This window comes from Culex pipiens, chromosome 1 (genome assembly GCF_016801865.2).
Source record: "Culex pipiens pallens isolate TS chromosome 1, TS_CPP_V2, whole genome shotgun sequence".
NCBI classification, from domain to species: Eukaryota; Metazoa; Arthropoda; class Insecta; order Diptera; family Culicidae; genus Culex; species Culex pipiens.
Genome location: NC_068937.1, coordinates 134,954,729 through 134,982,000, shown reverse-complemented (window position 1 = coordinate 134,982,000; position 27,272 = coordinate 134,954,729). Strand labels below are relative to the sequence as shown.

The following is a 27,272-nucleotide window of genomic DNA, read 5'->3' as shown; positions in this document are numbered from 1 at the left end:
TGACCCCATGCACACAAACAGCGAAAACATGAAAAACAAGACTGCGCGTTCCCACTGCCAGCGCACTAATGATATTATTATTTAATTATAATAATCACTGAAGCCATGCACACAAACAGCGATACCCAAGGATAAGAAACATTTCTCGATTAAATTTTCAAAAGGCCATATCTGCATAGGAAACCCATGAGGGATAGGTTGTTTTGAAAATTTAATCTAGATTTAAGAACGTAAAGGTTTTTAGATTTAGAAGATTTTTATTTAAAAAAAAAACCTACAAATTCTAAAATTTAAACATTTTTATCAGATTTTTTAATTTTAAATTCAGAAATTCTAAAACTAAAACATTCAACACTTTAAAAAAATCAAAAAACTAAAAATACAACAAAACATAAAAAAATCAAAATTCAAGAATATAAAGAATTTCGAGAATTAAAAATTAAATAAACCAAAAATTAAAAAAAAATCAAAATATAATTCACTTAAAACTTTGAAATGTAAAAATCCTAAACTGATTTTTTTTGAATTTGAATAATTTTCACTTTCACCCAGTCGGCCTGGGTTCAATCCCAGAAGGTCCCGGTGGCATTTTTCGAGACGAGATTTGTCTGATCACGCCTTCCGTCGGACGGGGAAGTAAATGTTGGCCCCGGTCTAACCTAGAGGTTAGGTCGTTAGCTCAGTCCAGGTGTAGGTGACGTCTCCCTGGGTCCTGTCTCGGTGGAGTCGCTGGTAGGCAGTTGGACTAAGAATCCAAAGGTCGACAGTTCGAATCCCGGGGTGGATGGAAGCTTAGGTGTAAAAAGAGGTTTGCAATTGCCTCAACAATGAAGCCTTCGGACACCTAGTTTCGAGTAGGAATCTCACAATCGAGAACGCCAAGGCGAATAATTTGATTTTTTTAATTAAAAATTTTAAATTTAAAAAAATTTAAATTTAAAAATAGGATAAAAACTTCAAAAAAATAAGTATTCAAAATACAATCAACTTAAAATTCTAAAGTACCGTCATCAGGGGTGACATTGGGTCTAGGGGTGAGATTGGGTCATACAAAAATGCTGGAATTTGTATGACCTAATTTCATCCCACAGACCCAATGTCACCCCTGATGACGGTATACAAATTTTAAAAAATCCTGAAATTAAAAAAAAATTAAAATTTTTAAATATTTGGATTTTTGTGTTTAAAGTTTAATATTATAATTATTTTTCAAATTTTAATCCTTATTTTTTATTTTCAAACTTCCAATTTTTTTCCATTTTAAAATCTTCAAATTTCAAAATGACTTAAAAATTTGAAATTTCAGTTTTTTGTAATTTTTTAATTTCAAAATAAGTAATTTTAGAATTTTGAAATTTTAAGTTAGACCGTTGCAAATATTTTTCAAAATTTGTGTCAGCAACAAACTAGATGCGGGCTTTATGTTCGGCTAGTGTCTACCGAGTTTAAGCTAGCGAACTTCTCCAGTGATGAATCCAGAAAGTGGTTCAAAAATTAGTTTCGGACGTCTTAAAATAATTTCTAAACACCAAGTGAATTTAAGTTTTAAAATAATCTTTTTATTTCTGATATTTCCATCTCCTACCTCATTTCACCTTCTCATTTCCGATTTTTCTTCCTACGCAAGTTATGTTGCATTGTTTTTCTTTTTTTCTTTGTTCGACTGTTCCATCAGTTAAGATTTTTTTGCTTGTTTCCTTCTTTTCTTTGTTGTTTTTTTTTTTTCACTAATTGTTATTAATAATTATTATGTGTTTTTGTTTTGTTTCCATTTTTAATATGGTAATTATATTGTATGTACGACTTTCTCCGTGATTTTTTTTTTGTTTTGTTTCATTCTATGTGATTTTATCGCTCATCTTCCTTTCCTTTGTCTCCCGCCGCTCACAACACACCAACTTTTGTTTCCCACAGTTTTATTCTTTTACTTGTTTTGCATCTCTCTTCCTCTATTGTTTGTCGACATGCTTGATCCACTCTTCGGTAGTATTAATTTTTTTACACAAGTTTTATTCGATTCGGTTTATGTTTGTGTGTAACTTCGCACGAGTTTCAGCGATTGGCAGCTTTTCTTTTTTTGTTTGTTTTTTGTGTGTGTGAGTTTTTCTTTTTTGGTTTTGTCATATTTGTTGATTCAACAGAAATCTTGAAAAAGACTTTAATTTTGAAAGGTTTTCGTTTCACAAATGAGAACATTTCTATTCGAATTGAGACACAACTGAAGCATTTCTTGATTTTGTTTCTTCCCCTTTTAATTGGGATTAAATTTCCACTGGTTATTATCGTTTCTCACATTTTTCTTTCTCTAGATTTTGCATGCCTGAGCCTCTGGGTTGGAATTTGCTGCCTTCTCCCTTCCTCACTGTACACATCGCTCTTGTTTTTCTAATTAGTATTCGATCTTCTTAAATTGTGTTGGATTTCCCCTTCGCAAATCTTCTGTGGATTGATGAAACGTTACTCGATTATAGAATAGTCATTTTTACATACACGTACGATACAGTTTTGTTGTTTACGAGTTTTTTTTACCTTCTTTCCTTTTCTGACGAATATTCGAAAACATGAAATTTGTTTCATCACACTCGCTTCTTCGTGCACACTCTTTGAAAGTGAACAAAGTTTAAAAAAAAACATTCTTTCGCACAAAAACTGCTAATAAAACTAAGGGCTTTTAAAAAATTATGAAAATTGCCTATTATAAAAACAGGGAGCATGAAAAAATATCAATAAATAGCGATAAAACTTTATCTTAATACGACGACAAAAAATAAAAGATGTTTAAAGAGTAAGAGTCTGCTAAAAAGTAACAGAGAAAAATAAATATGAAAGGCACCGCCTACTTTCTAAACATAACACAGTAAATTTCACACACAAACAAAGTCACGCACATTCACGTTCAGTCAGTCCTCTCGCTCTTTCGCACGTGAAAGATAACGAATACAAAAAAATATGTTCGATTGACCACTACGTTGTTTACAGACACAAGCCGGAGTTTGTTTTCTTTGCGTCCCACTCTCTTTTTTTTCTCCTCTTCTATTCAACACATTTCCTTTTTTGTTTTTTTCTTCAGTGGGTTCCTTTCTTGTTTTGTTTAGTTTGTGTTATTCGTAAAATATAAAAGTCTTCGATTATTATTCTTACTTGTTTTGTTTTTTGTTTAGTTTTCTTTTCGCTATTTTTGTTTGTGTTGTGTGTCGTGTTTGTGTTTTTGTTTTTTTTATAGTACTATTATTACTTTCATATCCTTGTCGAGTAGGTTTACTTGCTGTATTTTTTGTTGTTGTTATTAATGAAATACTTAACTCTTAATTCAAATATCTATGTATTTGCTGTAATTCTTTTTTCTCGTGTATTAGTTTGTATTTTTTGTTTCACTGCTACTATTTTTTTTTCTTTTGTTGCTGTATATTTTTTTTAATTTAGTTAATTCGATTAACTAAACATTCGCGTTCTCTCTCGCTCTTACACACCCTCTCACTCACACACTTGAACCTCCTGCTCAGAAAGGCAGACTGAACAGCTGGCGCCTGTCGGGGAATACTTGCAGCCGTCTCTATAACCGGGGCCCGGTATGATATGAGCTGTGCGGCAGGCCCGGACTCGGCCCGGAACGGTGTAACGTGTACGGCGAGTTGGACCGCCCGCCGGGTCCCCCTCCTCCTCCCCCTCCGCCAGGGCCCAGCCCTCCAAGGCTTCCTCCTATGCCGCCGCCGCTACCGACGTTGCGCCCCAATCCGCTAGGGCCATCGCCACGGTCCAGCATCGAGCCGGCCGCCGCCGCCGCCACGGACGGAGGCGCCACCGGATGGCCACGGGTCATGTAGTGGTGAAAGTTGCTCGGCGAGGGCGTCGCCATTCGATGATGCTGCAAGATGGAAAGGACATTTGAGTTGGGGTGTGTTGTATACACTCAAAATCAGAATTATCCTTCAAAAGGATACTTTCTATCCCTTTTTCAAGTTCACCCGACGTCACCCTTTCAAAAGGGTATGTCAAAATCAATACAATTTCGATACCCTTTTAAAAGGGTGACGACGGGTGAACTTGAAAAAAGGATACTTTTGACTTTGAGTGTAGCTGTCATTGGTTGATGCCGTTACAGCGCATAGATGTGTTCTGTCATTTTAAAGTGTTGCTATTGTTTTTTTTTTGCAATATTTTCGGCATACTCCGCAAACGTCAAATGAGTACAAAGTTGCTGCCGGATCTTTTTCCGGATCTCTTCCGGAAAAGATCCGGCAACAAATTTGTTTGGTTTTGAAGGGTGCCGAAAAATGTCAACAAATCACATGGGACATTGGACAATGTTTTGTTGATTCTTTCGTTGGTCGTAAATAAATGAGGTCGTTCGTTTGTTAGTTCTAGTAAAGTTTATGTCCGTGAACGTCTGGTTCTTGTGTGCTGGACCGCGAGAAGACGGATCCAACAAGGTCAAACCGATTTCTTTAAGGAATCGAACTCACCTGCAGATTGTGCAACCCCATGGCGGCTGCAGCGCCGATCATGTGACTTGGTCCGTCGCCCAGATCCAGATGCAGACTCTCGGGCATTTCTCCCAGCTGTAGCGTGCCGAGCGAGGCCGTGGCCATGGCCACGTCGGGCATAATGTCCGACAGGTGTCCCTCGGAGCACGCTCCGCCACCACCTTCGGCACCTCCCCCAACCCCACCGTGATGATCTCCGGCCGGGGCAGACAGTCGATACGCGACCACATCTCCGCCGGGGATCAACGAGGGCAGCTCCTGCCGTCGATGGGTTCCGATGATGCTGGGACTCGGGCCGAGCATGCCACCGATGCCACCCTGTGGCACGTGCAGCGCTCCCGCTCCGGAATGTCCCATGCCTGGCTGCGAGGGTAGCATCTGTGACGAAGCTGCCTGCTGTCGAGGGAATGTCATGTTGCCGCGTCCACCGACGCCGTAGCAGCCAACGTTTTGAGGAATAATATCGCTTGGAAGGGCCGGCGAGGGTGGCGGAGTTGTGTCCTCGTCCAGTGATTGATTGCTCGCGCGCAAACTGCCCACTCCGTCCTGGGCCTTGGGTGTGGAACCGTCTCCGGCGTCCAGGCAGTAGCAGTTGGAGTTCTCCAGCAGTTCAGCGACCTCGTCGGGGAAGTTGAACTCGCGCACGACGCGTAGCCGGATCTGTCGGTTGATTTCGTGCCGACTCGACAGTGGTAGCGTGAGCGCTCGTTGACAGCTCGGCACCTGCCGCAGCTTTTGTTCCCGCTTTTGCATGGCCTCCATGGCGGCGGCGTCCGGAGCTGGGATGGAAGCGGCAGCCGCAGCGACTACATCCACACCCGCCGCTCCATTTCCTGTGCCAATGTTCCCGCTGGCGTTGCTGTTCAATCGGGAAACCATGTACAGCGTGTCCGGAATGTCCGGCATGTGGCGTGATCGTCGCATCCGCAGCATTTCGACCTGCTGCGACGCGATGTGGTCCTCGAGGAGCACTTTAACCTCTTCGTAGTACGGCATAAAGAGACGAGGTCGCACGAACAGGCCGTGATTCTTGCCACCTCGGATCCACGCGTTGATCCGCAGACTTTCGCGATCATCGCCGATCATGTGCGACGGTGGAGTGCTGACCAGACCGCGTCGGATCGCTTGATTCAGGATCTCGTTGCTCGGTGGCAGCACGTGGTCCATGCGAACGTGTGGCAACAGTTCCGACAGAATTTCGCGTAGTTCTACGTCACTCAGGTCTCGCTTCTTGATGCCCTTGCGGGTCACCGAATGGGCCGTGTGGCTCAGCAGGTTCGGCTCGCGATCTTCCATCCGTCGGATGAGTTCCTGCTCGCCCCATTTTAGCACAGCCTGTAGCACTTCCAGCTCGGACGCCTGCAAGAAGTTGTTTTGAAGGGCTTCGATAATCTGGGACTTGTCCAGCTGGAACAGCACCGGTGATCCCACGATGGCCGAGAACTCCTCGCGCAAATAGTGGCAAGCTTGACGATAAACCCAAGCCGATCCGTGCGGTTGGCCGCCCCAGCGCAGGACGGTGGCCAACGTGTCCAGCGAGAGCCACTCCAGGATCAGATCTTCGCAACCCTGGGCGAGAATGTCCAGCTCGAGGAAGCGTCCGATCTGATACAGCTCCATTGCTTCCTCGAGCGGTGATGGCCTCGTACGGCCTGTGTGCGTGAGTGCCTGAACCTCGCCGAGACTTCCAGCGCCAACGCCACACCCGTTGCCTCGCAAGATCAACGACAGATCGACGGTGTCCAGATAGATGGCGTGCAGCAGAACTCGGGCATACCGCTTCGGAATGACGCTCTCGTCCAGGACGATCCGCGTGGGCACGTGCAGCGATCGGTCCGTGCCGTGCAGCTGATGTTCCTCGTTGACGTTGCGTATCCGCCGCTGGATCATGTTCTTGAAGAACGGCGATCGCGCGCTGAGGATCGCTTTGTGGCAGGGCAGTTCGAGCTTTGGCCGGAAACCGTACTCGGAACTGCCGGAATCGGGTCGATGGTAGTCACCGCCCTCCGAGGTGAACACTATGGCGGCATCGGCGTAATCGCCCGTCTCCAGCAGGTAACGCAGGTCATTCTCCAGCGGATTCGGCGTACCAAAGTCCTCTCCTAATCTACGTAGCAGACTTACATCTATGGTCGGATCGTGTGTACATAAATCTCCTGTATACAGATATCTCAGCAGCGACGAAAACATCGGAACGTCCACCGGTGAGGAGCGCAGTTCCAGACAGATCCGTGCGCCGTAACCCGGACAGCCGGCCAGCAGGTCCCGGAAGTACGGACATCGTGCGGACAGTAGTGCACGGTGCACCGGAAATACGGTTCCCCGAAACACCAAATCACAGTCGGTGCAGTGTTTGTAGTCGTACAGGCTGGCCAAGTCCTGCTTGAAGGTGGTCGCCGGTGGCCGGGCCAGCTCTGCCTGCACCGACAGATCCTTCAACGCGGCCAACGACTCGTACTCTTCCAGCAGGGCCGACAGCTCCATCGGACTCCAGCTGGACACGAACTCGCGCAGAACCCGGCCATGGTCGCACGCCTTCGATGAGCGACGCCGCCGGATCAACTTTTTCTTCAACGTCGCAAATCCGGTCACCTTTTTCCGCCGCTCGCGGACAATCACGCCCGGTCCCCCAACCGGCCCGTACGGTCCCAACCCGGTCAAGGGCGTCGTGGTGGTCGTAGCACCTGCCCCCGCCGTCGTTATCGCTCCCGTCAAACCCGGAACGCCTCCGGTGGACCCACCGCCTCCTCCCGCTCCGGGGCAATCAGTAGACGCCGTCGCCCCCATCTCCGTAATGCATGTATCGCTTTTACTCTCGCACCAGTATTGCAGTCCACAGGGCACCAAGCATCCCCATAGACCGAGATTCATTTTCCGGCTAGCGGTTGATCTGGAAGAAACGAAACAGAAAAAGAAAAGTAGGTCATGAGAAACGAACCGGAAGTGCGGAACCGGAATTAGGCAGAGAGCTGTCAATTGATATAAAGTTTGTGTCTTTTTTTTTTTTGTCCCGCCCTCTTGGATGGTGGGGAGATGGCGGAAGTGGACGCGCAGAGGAAAAAAAAGAAGAAGAGAGCGGTCAATGTCAAATGACACGGCTAATGGCATCGCAGTGTGTGTGCGGGAGGAAACGAAAAGTGGGACAAGGTAAACCGAAGTGGTCGCGGTGGTGGAAATTGTCGGCGAAATAAAAAAGGAAAGAGTTGTTTCCGGGGATGGGGGTAGAAGTCATTCCCGATAGTTTTATAAAGTTGATGTGGGCAGGGGTGCCAACTTTTTTTCAAGTTTTTAAGCAAGCTGACTTTTGTTCAATCCCCTTCAATAAACAGAATGTTAAAACATTAGTTTCTAAGATAAAAATAACAGTTGATACAAAATGATGTTTTTTCAGTCTGCCAAGTTGGATGGATACGCCGAGTGCTGAAAAAATCGAGTTTTGCATACAACATTTTGTGTGATTCCAAAAACACTTTTCAATACTGTTATCTCTAGTGATGATTAGTGACCATACAGAATTACATGAAAGAGATTTCCAAAAGAGTTATTCAATGTTTTGAAAAAAAAAGGCTACACTCAAACCCCGATGGTTTGACACCAACTGATGTCAAACGAACGGGGTCACTTTTTAGTTTGACACCCTTTTTACACGGAGTTCACACACACTATCAAACGTTTCTTTGATAGTGTGCGCGAGCGCCGTGTAAAAGGTGACAGTTCGTAACTTTTTAGTTTGACTTTGACCAACCAACGGGGTACAAACTAAAAAAGTGTCAAACGAAAAAGTGACCAACCACCGGGGGTTGAGTGTATTTGTTTTAATACTCTTCAATTCCTTTTTTCCTTAACAAATAAAAAAAAACATAAAATTCAAGATTTCATTAAACATATTATCTCTGAAATCTGAATTTGTCCACAATCAACTTGTTTCAGCTGTTTCAGCTGTTCGACTTTCCTCTTCCTCAATCGTGCACTAAAATCCTTCCGATTGACGAATACTATTTCTGCTGGTGGTGGTCGTGCTTTATGGCCAGGAGGAAGTGCGACGAAGACCGTCGAGTTGGGGGAGCTTGAGCAGAGGGGGTGGCTAGATAGTCGATGTACTATACAGAGTAGAGAAAAAGAAACGACCGAGCGATGCACATGAAATTCAAGGATAAAGCCCGCTCGGCTCCAGTTCTCCTATTTCTTCTTATTATTTCCTCACTCTCTCTCCTCCCTCACTTACGCCAGTGGCTGACTTTTGCGAACCTCAGCGAAAAAAAAAATGGTCCAAAACAACGAACGAGTTGGAGTCATCGCGTGGTGCAAAGTTTCCGCGAGCCCTTTCATTTGGTACTAGTTGGGCTTAACCTTTGATTGCCGAGAGTGCAAAAAGATTTTTTGGGCTGAATTTGTCATGAGTCCAACGCAAATTTAAATGTTAAGTGTTTTGTCTGCTTCGAAAGGTTTTTTACCGAATTCGGTGAGATTTTACCGATTTTCAACTGCTTTTCGGTAAAATTCAACAAACAATTGGTAGTAAACATCATGATTGCTCTTCTTGAAACCGGTTTTCGGTAGTATTCTGAAGATTTGACAAGTTGTCCCTGTCTTAATTTTTATGTACAGCGCATAAAAACAATTTCTCATCTTTTTTATTTTATACAAAAAAAAATACAAGACAGAATTTTACGATGGATCAACTATGGACCCCTTGACACGAGCTGTCAAGCAAGATACTTTCTGTCAAGAATGGTCTCCAAGTTAATTTTTCAAAATTGTTTCAAAAATCCGTTTGTGATGGTACAAAGTGTCATTGTGCTGGAAATAGTAGTTTATGCAACAAGTTGCAATAAGAAGATTTTTTCAGCACGAGTTGTACATTTATCCAACGAGGTTTCCGAGTTGGATAAATAAGTCGAGTGCTGAAAAAATCAAGTTTTGCAACGAGTTGCTTACATTTTTTTAAAAAATTCCGAAAAACGCTTTTCGAGTGGAATTTTATGTCAAACATTCATGGTTTTAGTCAATTCACCGTTCAAAACAAAAAAATATTGAAAAATGTTACTTTTTGATACTAGTGTTGAAAAGTTCAACATTTCAGCACCCATTTCAACTTTTCAGCACTGGTGTTGAATGGTATTAATTTTCCATTCTGTTATTTTTGGTAAGGAAACATAGGCCGTTTCGTTTCTCCAGAAGGACAGGAAAAGTTGAGAGTTTCACAGCGAAATTGCAAAAAAAAAATGATCTTTATCGTTGTGAATTAAAGCTTTTTTCATTTTGATGCCAATCAAGCTCAAAAGTCAAATTTGAACCACCCTAGTGTGTAGTCTAATCTAATCTAATCAAACCTTTACAAAGAGGAGATTGCCTTAGGTCACATTTGTAGTGCTTCATTGCATTCCAATGCATTGTAACATCCCAAACGATAAAGCGGCCAGGCCTACTGCTTAAAGTTCACCGCAGAGATGATTCTTTGAATTGGACATATTTACATGGTACAAGTTAAATATTTGGAAATTCAGTGCTTGAAAGCTCAAAAAAGAGCTGAAATTTTACCAACGTTTTTGCAATAGACGATTCAAAAATAAAAAAAAAAAAAAAGATATCGTCGAATGTCGGTCAAAGGTTAACAACATGAACCGAAAATCCCATAGTTTAACTTTTTTTTTTCATTTCGAGAAAAAAATAATTCCGCCGAGGATGCAATCTCGCGATACAAAAACCCCAGAGTCAGAGCGAGTGTGCCAACGGGAGCGGAAAAGCGGATTTAAAAGCCAATAATGTAGGGAACTGGGCCACATTAATTCGATTACTGTGACTGGTTGGTTGGTTGGCAGACTAACTAACGAACCTGCCTGCCTGCTAACTAACTAGAACTGTTGTAAAACACGAGAAAAGGGACTCTAGTTTTGACGAGGATGATGATGAGGCGACCAGGACGACAAAAGGTGAATTAATTAGAGAATCATGCAGAAACGGAACGGAACGGAACGAGAAGGGGGGGAAAAGGAAAGGATTCAGGACGACGATGCCATGGGAATGCCAACAGCTGACGGAGGTTCCGTGATGCCGATTGGAACAGGGATTTTTTTATTCGTCGGGATGGAAAGTAATGCCAAAATAAAAATGGATGAAATTTGGCCGACTTTTGTGGGTAGAAAGTTCAGATTTGCTGGGGGAGTTGTGGATTAGGATTTCAATTTTTCAAATAGCTAGAAAAGATGATGATATTTCGAAGAAGTTGGAAAATACAATTTCCTTTGAAATACTTAGCTACAAACTGACAAGTTAATTTTCCATTCAATGATGAAAAATATTTGCTACGGCTTATTAAACACAAAATAGTAGTTTATGCAACAAGTTGCAAAAAGAGGATTTTTTCAGCACGAGTCGTACATTTATCCAACGAGGTTCACCGAGTTGGATAAATACGACGAGTGCTGAAAAAATCAAGTTTTGCAACGAGTTCCATACAACATTTTTTGCAATTTCGAAAAACACCCATTGAGTGAAATTTTAAGTCGAATTTTCATGTATTTTGTCAATAAATCGTTTAAATCAAAAAAATGTTGAAAAGTGTTACTTTTCGAAACAAGTGCTGAAAAGTTCAACTTTTCAGCACCCATTTCAGTGCTGAAAAGTAGAACTTTTCAGCATTTATTTTGAAAAGTGTTGCTATTCGATTCTGTTATTTTTTTGGTACAGAAAAGTAGGCTATTTCATCGTTCAAGAATGACAGGAAAAGTAAGTAGTTTCACGACGGAATTGCAAAAATATATATTGTTGACAATTGCAAATAAGTTTCTAAGAAAACATTCTATTGGAAGAATAATTTAAAACTATTATTTAAGGAAAGGAAATCAGGTACACGACGACTTTTTTAAGATTTTGCTGGTGTCAAAACGGCGTTATTTAAAATATGTTTAAAATAAGACTTTTCTCTTTAAACATTTTTAAGAACTGCTCATGTTTGAAAAAATGAAAAGAAAACCCACAAAAATATCACAGAATCTAGAGTTTTTTTTAAGGTCCTATACTGCCCATGTTCGCATAAATGTCCCATATGCAAAAACAGCAAGCTGAGAAAAACGCATTTGAAGTTTTTCCCATACATAAGGCTACGTGTTAAGTTTTCGCGAAAAAACTGAATTTCCTCCTGATTTCAAGAACAAAGTACTGGATGTTATAGGCTCTTTCGAAAGAGCACACAATTTTGAACCAAACTGCATCATTAACTCGAAATCGATGAAAATGCATATGGGACATTTATGCGATCAGGGGCAGTATAAGCTATTGAGTTTCATATGTTTATAGGACCATTTAAAAAAAAGCTCAAGAAATTATTTTGAAATTTTTTTTAAATAAAATATGTATATGTTCAAATCTAGCTTTTGTCTCTTTTAAAAATAAATTAAAAACATTTGGAATTTACAACAACAAAATAGCTTATAAAACTATTTAAAGAACTTATCATGTTTAAAATAATGCAAAAAATAGCACAAATTTTACTGAAACCAAAATATATTTGTGTTAAGAGATCGTGCATAAACCACGTAGCACGTAGCCCTCAAATTTGAAATTTTCAACATTCATCCCTTTTGGCATTCAACATTTTGTTCACTTTCGATCTTGGACAAAATGATCGGGACAGGCAAATTTTTGTCAAAATTCAAATGCTCATAACTGTTCGAAAATTTAACCGATTTTGATGAGCATTTGAAAGGAAAATTATTCTAGTTTTTGAATATGTACTGGAACAAGGTATTGGTTCATGGCCACCGGAGATGTTCCGGATTTTTTGGAACCGTGTCAAAAAGCCACTATTTTCAATGCGTGCCATTTTAGCCGAGATGAGTCTTGAATATGCTTTTCGGATACATTATTTAAAGAATCTTCAATTCTGGCCACTTTCGGAACCTCCCAGGAGATCCCTCAGGGAACCTGTAATAATGGCCATTTGCATGTTTTGTTCAAAACACGTCATGCGTCGGCTCAAACTTAATATTTTTCAATGAGCAAGCTATTTGAGAATACAAAATGGCTCTTTGCCTATATATTGTCCTCAGGGAGGCCACTATCCGGATCGTCAGGGGAACCGGTTTCAGAAAGATTAGTTGATTTGTATGAGGATTCTTTCGACCTTTTGGTATTCTTCCGTTCTACGCATAATTGTCCCATGTCATTTTTGGAAGATTTTGACTTTTAAACATTTTTAAGTTTAGTTGGTCGTATACTTTAAGAAAAACACATAAAATCTAGTAGTTTGTTCAGAAACTTATTAAAAACAACACCACGTCTGTTTGTTCCATCGTTGAACTTCTACGCATAATTGTCCCACCAAGTATTTTCATGCACGGAATCATTAGATTTACGAAGCATTTGTATTGCAAGAAGACAACAACAAAGAGTGATAAACTGCTAACTGGGGTGATTAGGGACACATAGGGTTAATTGGGACCCTCGGAACAATTATGCGTAGAAACACAAAAATCGGTCTAAAAATTTCAATCGCGTTTTACTCAGTTGCCCTTTTTTTAACATGGGACAATTATGCGTAGAACGGCAGTATTGGACCTTTAGTCTTTGACCAATCTAATCAAAGTATTTCGGTTCTTGAAGCATTCGTTGGGGTTCAAACAAGCATTTTTCTTTTTTTGAACGAATAATTTTTATGGCCTCGCTTTGAAAATAAAATGTCAAGCAAGGGGTATTTAGTTAATCTTCTGTTATTCATAGTTTTTGTACAATTTACGAGGAAACATTGAATTACACAGAAAAGATGTAAAATTACACATTTTTTAGGTTAAATTTTTTAATGTAATATCAACATGTAGAGCCACCTTCACGTATACCTATCGACTCAGAATCATTAGATCCGTCTTGGGGTCCCACAAGACCTTAGTTAATATTATGATGTTTAGAAAAGTACTTCAAAAGTTATGCTAAAAAAACGATTTTAGCTTGACTTTGGAAGATTGAAAAAAGGGAGGTTTTTGTAAGAAAACCCGTCATGCTATACATTTTTAGAAAGGTATTTAAAAGACCTTTCCAACGAGCCCATAATGGTGAAGATCTGACAACCATATCAAAAGTTATAACCACTTAAGTGTTTTTATACACATTTTAGAGCCCGGATCTCACATATTTTGATGAAAACGTTGTCCGGATCTACCATGCGACCTATCTTTGGATGGGTAATCAAGAGATCTTTCCAAAGAGTCCAAAACATTGAAAATCTGACAACCATATCAAAAGTTATCAGTACATAAGTGTTTTTACTACACATTTTTTAGGGCCGGATCTCAGATATTTTGATAAAGTAAGTGTTATTTATACGCTGTGTAGTGCATTCACTTTATGAATGTGAGGAAGGCACCAACCACTTAAAGGTGGATTAAGTAACGTTTTGTTTTTGAAAAGGTCCAAAAGATTTTTGGGTGTTCATGAATAACGTGAATAATCGCGTCATGAACTACATAGTAAAATATAAATCGCTAAATTTGGAATTTTTTGCAACTCTGAGAAATCATCACTTCAATCAGATTTATGGCATTTTAAAAACAGAAATTGGTTCAAAGTGATCTCATCAAGACTTTTTTACTACAGTGGACTCTCTGGCTGTCGATCTTCTCGATATCAATATTACTCCAGCTGTCAATACATTTTTTAGTCCCTTCAAATAGATTACTTGGATTTTTTGTTCTATAATTTGATAACTCCTGCTCTCGACGGTCCCTTCAATATCGACAACGAGAGAGTCCACTGTAATTGAAAGATGGTTATTAGTCAATCTGGGGACACTGTCAAGAGATGTCAAAAGTTATATAAATGTGAGGAATGCTTGATTTTCACTTTTTCAAGATTTGTGCTCTTTCTCCCCTTCTCACCGAGAGGATCCAACCAAAATTTGAATTTCCCTCCGAGCTAAAAAAAATTGCTCATCCAAGGAAAAATCGGTTCGACTGACGTCACGTCACGTCAGAGATGGCTCATCGCTTTTTTTCGGTTTTTTCCTGGAAGGAACGTCCCATTTGCTGCTGCTGCTATCTGCTACCGGTTCGTGTTGCCGCTTTTTTGTCGGCTTTGGATGGTCAGAAGGAGTAGCTCCTTTGCAAAGTAAGATTTTAAGATCCTCTCCTCATCATCAGCAGCAGCAGCAGCGAACAAATTAATTGACGGAGTTTTCCGAGCAGCGCAGCTAATTGGAAGTGTGTATGGATCTGGATCGTCCTCGAGCCGAAACCAAAATTCCAAGAAGCGAAAAAGTTTTTCGGCAACATAATTTTGAAGTCGTTTTTGATTCAACGTTCAAGATTCGTTGCAATCCGTTACTGTCACTTTTGACAAACGCCCGGTTGCAGAAAGTTGACCCAACGTCAAGCTGTTTTTGATGGATGTCAACCTTACAGTCATACAAACTTGTAGCTTTCTTATGGGGTGCTCCGCTGCAGTCACTGATGCAATTGGATTAAATCGTCTAAATTTAAATAATTTTGAAGATTCTCCATTTTGGAAAGAGGACAATTTGAAAAGGACCCTCTGCCAAGCATGAAAAAGGAGAAGCACAAAATTATTAACGACGCAAGGTGGATCAAAAGCGCAAGGTGTGCCTGCTGCTTCCCTTTGTTGTCCAAGCGGTGAGGATATGAGGTGGAGAAAAAGAAAAATGCAAAAACGGAAAACGGAAGTTATCAACATCAACAACAACAACAACAGAAGCCGATATGGAGGTCAAAGCACTAAAATATTGCTCGACTTCCGATGAAAAGAGCATTATTTTTGTTGTTTTTTTTTTCTCCAAGGTGTGGACATGTAGGTGGACATCAAAACAAGCACAATAACAGCATCATTATTGGCAAATAAAGAAAAAGCTGTTTCATTGGGGTAATTGATGTGCGTGTGTGCGAATGTATCGGAATGAAGGAAAAAAGGGAAAACCCCGAGCGTGTGTGTGTGTTTGCAGTACACACATATTCTAATCTAATCAATAGTTTCGATCGGGGAGTGTTGTGAGTGTGCCAAAAAACAGACACTGGGAGGTGAAGAGCGCGGTTTGCAGAAGTTGAGGCGCGTAAGTGTGAGAGAGACGGGGAAGAAACGAGAGAAAGTGCGAGCAGAGTAAGGGAGAGGGGGGGGGGAGGGAGGGGTTTTCCAGCGAGGGGAAGAGGGTGGTACCCAAAGCAAGCCTTTCAGATAAATTAAGGGAAAGAAAAAACGACCCCGAAGGTCTTCCACGCCTCCGGAAATCTCCGGAAGGGGGCAGTTTTGCGATGGACCGTTGCAAAAACTTACCTGAATACAAATGAAGAACCATTTTGGGGCCCAAGCTGGAGCTTTGCGAAAATTGTGCGCGGCCCTAATGTGCACAGTAGGCTGTGGTCATGTAGATCTTCTCTCCTATTCCTTAGACTATTTGTGTGGAACCCAACGCTTGAAACACTTGGTTTTCGGATTGCTCTAGGCTAGGAATCCGCTATGCGGTAACAATATTGCACAATAGACGATCTCTCTCCAGCGAGTCGAAGCTTCGCGATCCAGTTAGCCCTCCAGTAGCACTAATCCAGCCCACTAAACCCAAACTAGCAGCAGCCTACTAGGTTTTCGTCCATCCCAATCACAATAGCATCCACCATTCCGAGGCAGCACAAAGCACTCTTGGATAACTTCCGTTCGTCCATCCGAATCGACGTCGTCTTTCGGGGGCTCTTCTTGTCATTCGGCCATGTTTACATTTTTAGCCAGCCAGAGACCTTCTTCTACGCCATCAGCGGAGCTCTTACAGTGCCTTTCAGCTCAACTCTAGCTCCTCCGCTGGAGAAGAGATCGGACGCACACAGACGCAGCTGCTCCCCAATCCTACACGCTTTCATCCAAGCAACCCTGCTGCCATCTACAGAAAACACATGACACATACACCACCATGCATCAAACAGCAGCAGCAGCAGCAGAGGGAGCCACCTTAATAATCACTGTGTGGCCAACTTGGATCCTCCACTCGGGGGCGGATGGAAAAAGCCACTTTTCGGGTCCTGCCCCGGGACGCTTCCGGCCAACTCGGGACGCACCGTACGCCCACGACTCCCGGGCACCACTTGCACCTGCTTTCGGACCCCAACGCACGCCCAGCGCACCACTTTCGAGGAAAACTTTGCGCGACCGCGACTCCGACCGACCGACCCCAGGTTGAAGGGAAAAATTTATATTTTCAAGTTTTTTGACACGACTCAGGCGCGCGAGAGGAAAAAAGAAGAATTTTCTCTTCTGTGCGCGCCCATGTGTGCGTGCGATGGCGATCCAACAGCCGCGGAGAGAGAGCACTCTCTCTCGCGATTTGTTTTTGTCAGTTTTTTGACAGTGGGTGTTTCTCGATTTCGCCGCAGCGGCGCTGCGGCAGCTTGCGTTTTATTTTGGTCTTGTCCTTCGTCGAGGGAGGAGGTAAACAGCTGGATGCGAAATAACTTTATTTTTTGATGTTTTAGGCTTCTGACGAGCCATGGAGGCCGGGAAAACGAGACCGTGGACCGATGACCTGAAGGTTTGCCCGCACACGGGCGTCGGAGAGGCCACCAATCAGAAATACAGGTTTGACGTTGGGAGCGTGGATCGTAGCAGGCTCCGCCTGCAAGATTGACGTTGCTGTTTAATGTTAACACTTTTCTTCTTGCAGGGAGGACGGAAGCAGGATCGAGGCGTACAAGTCGCGGGACAAAAAGTGCCTCTGCATCGTTGAGGACACGTAAGTAGGAAATTACTAGATTTACACAAGGCTACAAGGATAATCATCATGACGACTCGAGATGGGAAAGGGTGTTTCATCTTCAGGCGTTTCATTTCGCTTCTCAAAATTTTGGAAGCACTTTCCACGATTCGTGGCAAAGATTCGACTGGAAGACCAATACATTTTCAGCTTGCTGTACGCCGTTTACTCGGGCCACAATGGGGTGCGCGTTTCGGACTTTGCGCTCCAGAAGATGGCGGCGGATCTGCTGCTGGGACAGCTGAACGGGCGGACCACCGATGAGGCCGTCAAGGACGTCATCCGGCAGGCTTTCCACTCGGTCGAGAAGGGTTACTTCGACTCGATCGACGCCGATGTGGCCACCAAGACGGCGCTGCAGCTGCAGCTGTCGGTGGACGGGCTGAGTCAGTACCAGATCTCGCAGGAGTTTGGAGCGTTGCTGGAGAAGCTGGGCAAGATCAACGTGGAGCTGTCGGTTGGGAGCAGTGCCGTGCTGGCGTTGATCTACCAGTCTAAGCTGTACATCGGGAATATTGGAAACTGTCGGGCGCTGCTGTGCAAGACGGATGAGTTCGAGACGCTGACCGTGACGCAGCTCAGCGTGGACCACAATCTGTACAACGAAGAGGAAGTGCTGCGACTGCTTAGGCTTGGGTTGGAGGCGCAGAATTTCGAAAACTGTCCGCTGTACAGCACTCGATGCATCGGCAACTATCTTGGAAAGACCGGCTACAAGGACTGCGACTTCCTGTCGGATGCCTCCTCCGAACCGGTAATCTTCCAACCGGAGATCGTCGGATCGCTGCCAATCACGTCGGCGTGCAAATTCCTCGTCCTGATGTCCAGCGGACTGTGCCGAGCCCTGCACGACCTGTACCCAGGTGACACCAGCAAGGGAAACCGCAACCTGATCCAGATGATCGCAGAGGAGTTCCAAAACCAGTCAACCCTCGCTGGAGTTGCCCAGTCGGTCGTCCATCGAGTCGTTCAGCTTCACCACGATGCCTTTATGCAGCAGGTCGACGAGGGCAACTCCGTGCCTACGTTCTCCAACCGGGACGACATCACGCTGCTGATCCGGAACTTTAACTACCCGCTGCCGAACGCGTTCAACAACCGGAAGAACAGCAGCCGCTCGTACACCTCTTCGACGTCGACGACCAGCGGTTCGGACGCAACCCCCACGAATTACTCCGTCGAGATGGACTTTTCCGGAACGATGGCGAGTGGCGTGGGAACGAACGTATCGGTGACGAGTTCGGAGCGCAGCGAAGTGGACAGCTTTCCCGAGCAGGAGCGCAAGAGCTACAAGAGTTATGTGGACTTTTCGGATTACCATAGGAGGGTGGCCGAAGCCAGGAAGCTGGGCAAGTTGCCGAGGGGAATCGACTTCGATTGAGTGCCTTTTTAAATTGTTTTTAATCACAAAATATAAATCCTAGTCGTAGTTCTAGCTACTAGAGTTACAGTTACTGACTAAACGTTGAAGAAAGCCCCCCTCCATCAGGACTTGTCAAACTGCCAGCTGAGCCACTGTATCAGCCGTTCGTAGTGCTTCCGGATGTACTGCCGCTTCTCGGTTTTGGCCAGCTCGGCCCGTTCCGCCTGGCGCCGCTTCCAGGCGGCGTACTGGCTGGCGATGGACAGTTCCTCCAGCTCGTCGAAGCCGGACACGTTGTAGCGCGCGACCTTGCGGAAGACCTGCGTCGTCCGGTCGTCGTACAAGATCCGGGACGAGCTGTTGAGTATTTCCGCGAGCTGTGGCAGTGGCCACAGGACGCCGTCCACGCGGAGTGTGCTGTTGGCGGTGCTGTTTGCGAGGGAAATTTCCCGCAGCGAAGCCGGTGGATCCCTCTCGTCCGAAGGGTCGTGCTGGTGCACGGACGGATTGTCGCTCTGGAAAACCACGTACGAGTACTTGTCGTACGAAGTACCGTCCTCGCGCGGCTGGTTGTAATGGATGTGGATCGACGGGATGACGATCTTCAAGGGAATGCTCAGTTCTGGACCCGTCACGGTCAAATTCGCAAACGGATCGTCCTCGTCGTCGGTCACGTTCGCATCGGTAATGTTGGACCGGAACAGCATAACCTCCTCAGTGGTAGTCGGTTCCGGCGGTTCGGAGTACTCCTCGGTCGAAACCGGTTCATCGCTCTCCGTCGAATCATCGTACGGTCGCACGTCTGACCTTGGCGTGCTGGCGCTTGTGCTGCTACTGGAAGGTTCCGTTGTAGTCGTCGTCGTCGTGGTCGTGCTCGTGGACTTTACAGTCGGCATCTGCTGCAACTCTGCCATCTTCTGCACTGGCAGTGATGAGTTTAGGAAATTGTCGACCTTGACCGTAAGAAAAAAAAAAACGAGAAGAAGCAAAACCCCGATGAGTAATCCAATAGCAATTATTGGCCACTTGCCACACACACACACGCGGCAGAACCTACGTCACACTCGCCGCACGGTCGGTCGTACAGCGTGGACAGCACGGCGGCCTTCACGTACGAGTACTGGATCAAGCTCCACGGAGGTTCGATGATGTACGCGATGCGCGAGCACCGGTCCAGCACGTACACCTGGAACTCCTTCAGGCCGTACATGGCGTAGGTTCCGTTCTCGTTGAGCGGGTTCGGGTACACGGAGATGTTGTAGCCGGCCGCGATGCTCGTCACGTTGTCCAGAAAGTCTTCAAAGTCGAAAAATTCGGCACATTCCTCGGGGTAGCGGGGGGCCGATGCACCCAGGATGAACTGAACCGACTCGGAGTATCCGTTGCCCTCGAAGCGAAAGGCGAGGTTGTGAAAGCTGAAAGAAGGGAACAACAAGAAGACGAGGGGGTAAGTGGTAGTGGTGGAAGGGGGTAGGGCAGTGGGATGCATTTTTGGCACTGAAGGTGAACAAGAGCCCGGATAGCTCAGTCGGTAGAGCGTTGGACTTTTAATCCAACGGTCTAGGGTTCAAGCCCCTATTCGGGCGGGTGAAGTTTTTTGTTTTCTCAATCATTGACAATTTAAAAAAAAAATAAAAAATTCCGTACTTTTTTTTAAACAAAATACGATTTTTAGGGGGCCAAAATACAAATAAATAAATATTACCGTTTAAGCTAAAGCCAAAGTTGAGAAAATTTGTCGAAGAATGATTAAAGATTAGTCTTTTCGATACAGCCACTTCTGTCAATTTTAATTTTTGCTGTAATTTTCCCTACCAATTTAACAAATCCGGAGTTTTTTTTTTGAAAAGGTTCAATAAACCAAAGTTCCAGTTTTTGCTTTTTGGGTGTTTTTGAAACCGCTATGAGTCAGGGGTATTAAAAAAACACCCAAAAAGTAAAAACTGAAAATTTGGTTTATTAGACCTTTTCAACAAAAAAAAAAAAAAAAACTCCAGAAATGTTAATTGTGAACTACGATTCCTTCGAAAAATAAACTTTGAAAGCTTAATTCAATTGTGTCAATTGGGGCTAATCGGGACAACGTTTCTGATTTCTTAATATCACTCTGACAAAACATAAATATTGAACGCATGGCCTACTTTCACTTCCTCTCCACCGCACTAAACTCTCAACTTTCCGATTTAAAAAGTTAAAGAACGTCCATCGTTATCTTATGAATGCTTTCCAGGTTAATGTAAGAGTCTTGTCATTCATGGGGATTACTCATCAATTTCATTGAACTGATATCAAACCAGTAAACAAACTTCATCTCAGCTGTTTCCAATCAACAATCAACACGTTCCAATCAGAAACATTCACTTGCTTGCTACGATGCCTCTCAAGTAAACTGCAATCACTTCTCTACCCCTCAATTCTTGTCAGACGGCGTAGCGCCAATACCACTTTGAACCCTCCTTAACCAAGCAACCTTCGATAGCTCAGTTGGTAGAGCGGTGGACTGTAGTGCAAGCACCTGAGAGAATCTCTCTCAGCAAATCAGTAATCCATAGGTCGCTGGTTCAAATCCGGCTCGAAGGAGTGTGAGTAGCTTTTTTGCCCGCGCGGTTTGTTTACATGTTTTTTCGCTCTCGCGAGAGTGTGTTGCGAATCTCTCAGCAAAAATAAACTGAGAGCGTGAGAGAAATTACTGCACTTTTTTCGCGACGCCGCGCGTCGTTACAGTTTTAATTGCGGCGGCGGAAAGGAAGTTTGATGCTGCTGCTGTCACACACTATCTCCGCTGGGTGGTTCATAAATATTTACATCAACAAGGCAGGCTGTGTACAAAGAGAGAGCTAGCTGGCTGGCGGCGATCAGTGGCGTAATTGCCATTGATTACTGCGTTCATTAGAGTTCGGTCAAATAGAGCGGTCAATCGCGGCCTTTTTCATCGCGATTATGTCAGCCTTGATCTGGTAGCGGCACTTACAGCTGAATCTGTTCTTCGAACACAATTTTGTTGAAGAAAATTGGATCCCGCTCGCGGTAGATTCTGTGCGTCAGGCGAGACTTCGGAGGCGCCACACTGTACAGCACGGTCACCTGGCCCCGGAAGTCCTCCTCGACCATGGGTTCCTTCGTTTCCTGATCCAAGTACTGCTTCCGGTCCAGCTGACTGCAGGTCGCGTCCTGGTCCACGGACATTCCCCCCTGGGCCAGAACCAGCATCGGTATTACGACCGCCGTAACCAATGGCAACCACCGGGGCGCCATCTTTAAATGACGTTACGCGCACTTCCGAATCGACCGAACGACCTGCTCACACGGATTCACGGCACAAACTAATCGCTCCGCGGTCTCGCGGGGTCGCAGCAAGCGCGTGCTCTCGCGATTCATGAGGGCGGTATGCACCTGGGCGCGCACCTCCACTTCGCGACTTTTAGTGGTTATATCTCGCAATGGCATCAACCAAACGCAACCAAAAATTTTCCCCTGGCTTTTCAGGTGTGAGCATACCGAAAAATTGCTTCGCCAAATCTGTAAACCGTCACGCGTGCAAGATCGGTGGTTCCATCCGGGCGCCATTGTTCAGGTGAACCACTGCTCAATGGTGCATATCGCGCGCAAACAAAAATAACAAATCGAATCGAATCGCAGAGAAGAGCAAGAATCAGAACACAGAGAGAGAGAGAAAGAAAGAGAGCGGTGGAATAAACAAGCAAGCATGTGCACATCGTAGTCAAATGTGCCGCGGGAAAGAGGAGAGAAAGACACTCAAAACAGCTGAATTTTTATTCACACGACGAGTTTTTGATGTCGTCGCAAAAACACGCAACATCGCGAGCGCATCACAAATCAGGCGCGAAGCGGGAGCACGCAACAGGGGTGAACTGATTTCAAAACCGGCTTATGATGAAGCTGTTGTTTTTTTGGAAATGTTGATTTTAGATTTGCAAAATGTCACAAGGCAACCATCGATTTCTTCCCAGCGTGCGGTCATTTTTCTCTGTATCGACGATAGTTTCAAAATATACAGAGGACTCCAGACTGGATAATCTGGAGCCTCGTTTTTCCGAAGTTTCGATTGTTCGAATATCCGAAGGCCTTGGAAAAATGTCACTTCATATAAATGGGACCATCCATTAACCATGTGGACACTCAGACAGAACACGAATTTGATGTAAAAAGTAAGAAAACTAAATAGAGTACTTGTTCGGTAACAGGGCTGAGAACGTAGCCCAGTCACCGAATGCTGCTCGCTAACTGGGTTGAACGAAAATTAACGAGGGGATCACCGATGCATAGTATTTTTCTGATGAAATATAAAAATAAATGTTACTCAAATTTATTCACAATGCTCACTTTTCGTATTTCTTTAATTATGACTTGAAATAAAATAAAAGTTTGAAAAAGTTTTTATATTTATTTAACAGGCTTTTGGCATCCATTCACCCCTCGGTCATTTCGGTTTGTTTTGGTTTTTTGAAGTTTGTCTGCTTTTTAACTGGGCTACGGCCCAGTTATCGAGCGCATCCCAGTTAAAAAGCAGCCCAGTTAAACAAATCCCAGTTACCGAACATCTACTGTAATACGAAAAATTACTTTTGTTTGGTCATGCTTCGATTATCCGAAGTCCCAAACAAACCTTCGGACAATCGAGACTTCGGTTATTCGAGTCTTGAATGTTTTGAAATTTTGAAAACAATGCCTTTTTTAATTTAGGCCGTTGCAAATATTTTTTGAAGTTTATGTCCCTCGGCTCTGACCAAAGCCAAGGGGGATGGGGGTGACAAAAGAATAAAAAAATATAAATATTGAAACTACAAGCCTAGGTTTCAACATTTGGATGAAAAATGTGTTTCAAAATGCATTTTACAGGCGTACAGTTGCTTTCCAATCATTAGTTTTGAAAATATCGAGGTATTAACGTAATTTTTTTGTGGGACTGTACATTGGCATTTCATGAAAATTCAAAATGTTTTCATAGGAGTTCAAACATGCTAAATATGATTATAAACGCGGGAAAATGCATTTTAACTGGTTTTCAGTTGATTAAACTTTAATTTTCATTAAAATTTTAAAGTTTTTCGAAAAAATATTTTTTTTTGCCCCCTGATTATTCAGGCCAACTTTGAAGGGGGGGGGGCGACATAAACTTTGAAAAATATTTGCAACGGCCTTAATAGGCAATCAACTATTTAAATTAAACTAAAATAGGGTTGCAGAACGCAAATTTAATGTCAAACATGAGAAAATAGTTCGGGTGATAGAACTTCCGATAATCGAAACTTTGGTTAATCGAGGCTTGGAATAATCGAGTCGGGACTGTATCAAAAAAATAAATAATAATACCAAAAATACCATATACAGTCCAGACTTCCGAAATTTCGATTATCCGTAGTTCGATTATCCGAAGGTTTGTGTGGGACTTCGGATAATCGAATCACGAACCATTTTTTTTTTATTTTCTTACATTAAAAATCAAATTCGAGTTCTGCAACCCCAATTTAGTCAAATTTGAATTGTTGAATGCCTTTTTAAATTAGAAAATGTATACTTTATCAACGCCATTTAAGTTGTTTAGAGGTTAAACAATCAAAAATAAGACAACGAAATTTTTTTTTCGTGGTTCGATTTTCCGAAGTTTCGATTATCCGAAGTAAAATGTTGCTAAGGCCGGTCGAGTCTGGACAAAAAAAACAAATTTTCCAAAAATACTGAAAATTAAATAAAAACAAAAAATCCAAAAATACCAAAAACACAAAAAAAAACTAAAGTACTTAAAATATGACAACCAATATTCCAATAACACCAAAAGGACAAAAAGAAAAACAAAAATACAAAAAATAACCAAAAATACTAAAAATACCAGAAGTACCATTAAAATATAAAAAAAAATATATCAAAAGTACCAAAAGTACAAAAAAAATAAAATTGAAAGAGACCAAAAATACCAAAAGTAATACAAATAGTACAAACAAAAGTACCAAAAATACATAAAAAAAAGCAAAGGTTAAAAAAACAAATAATAAATATTAAAAGTAGCAAACACAAAAAAGCAAAAATATACAAGAAAAAAATAGCAAAAATTCCAAAAATACCAAAAGTACTCAGAAACTCAAAAACTAAAATAGCCAACAATGCAAAACAAAAAAATCTATAAGTACCAAGAAGACCAAAAAGACCCAAAAAAATGGAACAGTACAAAAGAAAACCTCAAACAATACCAAAAGTACAAAAAAATACCAAAAATACTAAAAGAACAAAAAAGAACCAATAATACCGAGAGTACCCCAAATGCTAAAAATACCAAAGGCAACAATACAAAAAAAAAATTACCCAAAAAATACCAAAACTACAAAAACACCAAAAAATAATCTTCTATGTACTGCCCATGTTCACATAAATGTCCCATATGCAAAAACAGCAAGCTGAGAAAAACGCAAGGGAAGTTTGTCCCACACATAAGGCTACGTGTTAAGTTTTCACGAAAAAACAGGATTTTCTCTTGATTTCTAGAACAAAGTACTGGATGTTATATGGGTCATTCCACCTGAAGTGTGCAAGAAAAAATGCAAATTTGAAAATTACCATCTCCGATTCTGCTCAAATTTAGCAGAGCTGTTGAGACTATCAAAACATGCAAAAATCCCGAATTTCATCCAAATCGGACCACCCCCTCCATTTTTGTACCCTCCCAAAAAATCGACTTTTTGGCGATTTTTGAGCGAAACCCTTATCTTCAAACGACGATAACTCAGGAACCACAAAAAAAAAAGATTATTGTTCGGACGGTGTCGAAATCAACGCAACTGAATTTGATCTTAATCAGATAATAAATCAGATTAATCTTTGTGATTTACTTACATTTTTCAGTTTTATACTTTCCAGAAATCCTCCTCCTTAATCATGCTTCACGAGAGTTTTATTCATGTTAATTCATAATTTTTAACACGATAATGTATCGTACACTTTTTCTTAAGTGTTACTTACAAGATCAATTGCAATTTCCTGCTAGCTCTGCGGGAATTGCATTCTTGGGCTATCCATTGGGCTAGCACACAAATTCACTGTATACTATTTTTAATTTAAGATTATACAGCAGTTTCCTACAGTGGTGTACATTCAATATTTGCCTATTTTGCTAATGATTATTTGGGATGAAATCTTATTTCAATAAAAGCAGGTAGCAGTTATTGATCAGCACGACTTAGTGCTTCTAGCAGAGGCGGCGAGTGTAGCTAATTCTCAAATACTCAATACTTTAAAATTCGATATCTCTGGAACGAAACATATTCCTTTCTGTCGATAAGTGATTCTTATGTAAAATCGGACGGGGAATACGATGGTGAGGTCAAATTTAAAAAATAAATAGGGCTGTTTTGAGATACGGCCATTTAAAGTTTTCAATTGCGCAATACAGGTAGAAAACATATTTTAATCTAAATTTTGATCACAGAAATGGATTCTACGTCCAATTTCCTTCAAAATTGAGTCTAAGACCGACCCTCTAAGATTTGTGGTTCCTGAGTTATCGTCGTTTGAAGATAGGGATTTCGCTCAAAAATCGCCAAAAAGTTGATTTTTTGGGAGGGTCCAAAATGGAGGGGGTGGTCCGATATGGATGAAATTCGGGATTTTTGCATGTTTTGATAGTCTCAACAGCTCTGCTAAATTTGGGCAGAATCGGAGATGGTAATTTTCAAGTGCTGTTCCGCTTCAGATGGAATGACCCATATGCTCTTTTGAAAGAGCACACGTTTTTAAACAAAACTGCATCAATAAATCAAAAGTGATGAAAATGCATATGGGACATTTATGCGATCATGGGCAGTATATGTATACACTGCCGCTCGAAGCTAGTCCGTCCCATATGTAATTTCGTCAATTTTGAGGTAATGATGCAGGTTGGTTCAAAATCATGTAAACTATCAGAAAAACCAATAAAATGTAGTACTTTGTTCTAAAAAGCCGGAGAAAATCCACTTTTTCGTGAAATTCTAACACGTAGCCTTATGGGCGGGACAACTTTGACACGCGTTTTTCTCGGCTTGCTGTTATTACATATAAGACGGACACGTTTAGAGCGGCAGTACAGTCCAGACTCGATTATCCGAAGGCCTTGCCAAAATTTCACTTCGGATAATCGGATCACGATTTTTTTTCGTTGCCTAATTTTTTATTGTTGAGATTTAGTATGACCCTTAAACTACTCTAAAGTGAGTTAGAATTTTTAAATCCAAGATGAGGGCCAAAATGGTGATGATGAAATACAGTAGTTGTTCGGTAACTGGGCTGAGAACGTAGCCCAGTCACCGAATGCTGCTCGTTAACTGGGCTGAACAAAAAATAACGAGGGGACCACCGATGCATAATATTTTCCAGATGAAATATAAAAATAAAAGTTACTCAAATTTATTTACAATGCTTACTTTTCATTTTTCTTTAATTGTAACTTGAAATTAAACAAAAGTTTGAAAAAAGTTTTTTTATTTATTGAATATGATTTTTGCATCCATTAACCCCTCGGTCATTTTGGTTTGTTTTGGTTTTTTGACGTTTGTCTGCTTTTTAACTGGGCTACGGCCCAGTTATCGAGCGCCCAGTTAAAAAGCAGCCCAGTTAAACAACGCCCAGTTACCGAACAACTACTGTACTGATTTTTTTTTTAGTTTTACATGTCATCAACCATTCAAATTTG

General features: G+C 42.4%; 3 protein-coding genes and 2 non-coding genes across 5 annotated transcripts; 3 read left to right on the top strand and 2 right to left on the bottom strand.

The window, feature by feature from the left end:
- Positions 1-1,664: 1,664 nt before the first annotated feature.
- Positions 1,665-16,696, bottom strand: LOC120418363 (BTB/POZ domain-containing protein 7). The gene is made up of 3 exons (XM_039580723.2): positions 15,762-16,696; positions 4,464-7,374; positions 1,665-3,865 (listed from the first exon to the last, which is right to left on the bottom strand). Exons 2-3 carry the CDS (start codon positions 7,353-7,355, stop codon positions 3,554-3,556), a joined length of 3,204 nt encoding a protein of 1,067 aa, XP_039436657.1. The 5' UTR covers positions 7,356-7,374; positions 15,762-16,696; the 3' UTR covers positions 1,665-3,553.
- Positions 16,697-16,843: 147 nt separating this feature from the next.
- Positions 16,844-18,661, top strand: LOC120418365 (TGF-beta-activated kinase 1 and MAP3K7-binding protein 1-like). Its single transcript, XM_039580725.2, has 3 exons — positions 16,844-17,051; positions 17,137-17,205; positions 17,377-18,661. Exons 1-3 carry the CDS (start codon positions 16,963-16,965, stop codon positions 18,605-18,607), a joined length of 1,389 nt encoding a protein of 462 aa, XP_039436659.1. The 5' UTR covers positions 16,844-16,962; the 3' UTR covers positions 18,608-18,661.
- Positions 18,581-21,931, bottom strand: LOC120418364 (uncharacterized). Its single transcript, XM_039580724.2, has 3 exons — positions 21,561-21,931; positions 19,647-20,004; positions 18,581-19,542 (listed from the first exon to the last, which is right to left on the bottom strand). The coding sequence occupies exons 1-3, from the start codon at positions 21,842-21,844 to the stop codon at positions 18,712-18,714; spliced, it is 1,473 nt and encodes a 490-aa protein (XP_039436658.1). The 5' UTR covers positions 21,845-21,931; the 3' UTR covers positions 18,581-18,711.
- Positions 20,103-20,175, top strand: Trnak-uuu (transfer RNA lysine (anticodon UUU)). The gene has a single exon. It is a non-coding gene; the product is annotated as a tRNA-Lys (tRNA).
- On the top strand, positions 21,059-21,169 carry Trnay-gua (transfer RNA tyrosine (anticodon GUA)). Its single transcript has 2 exons — positions 21,059-21,095; positions 21,134-21,169. It is a non-coding gene; the product is annotated as a tRNA-Tyr (tRNA).
- Positions 21,932-27,272: the final 5,341 nt, after the last annotated feature.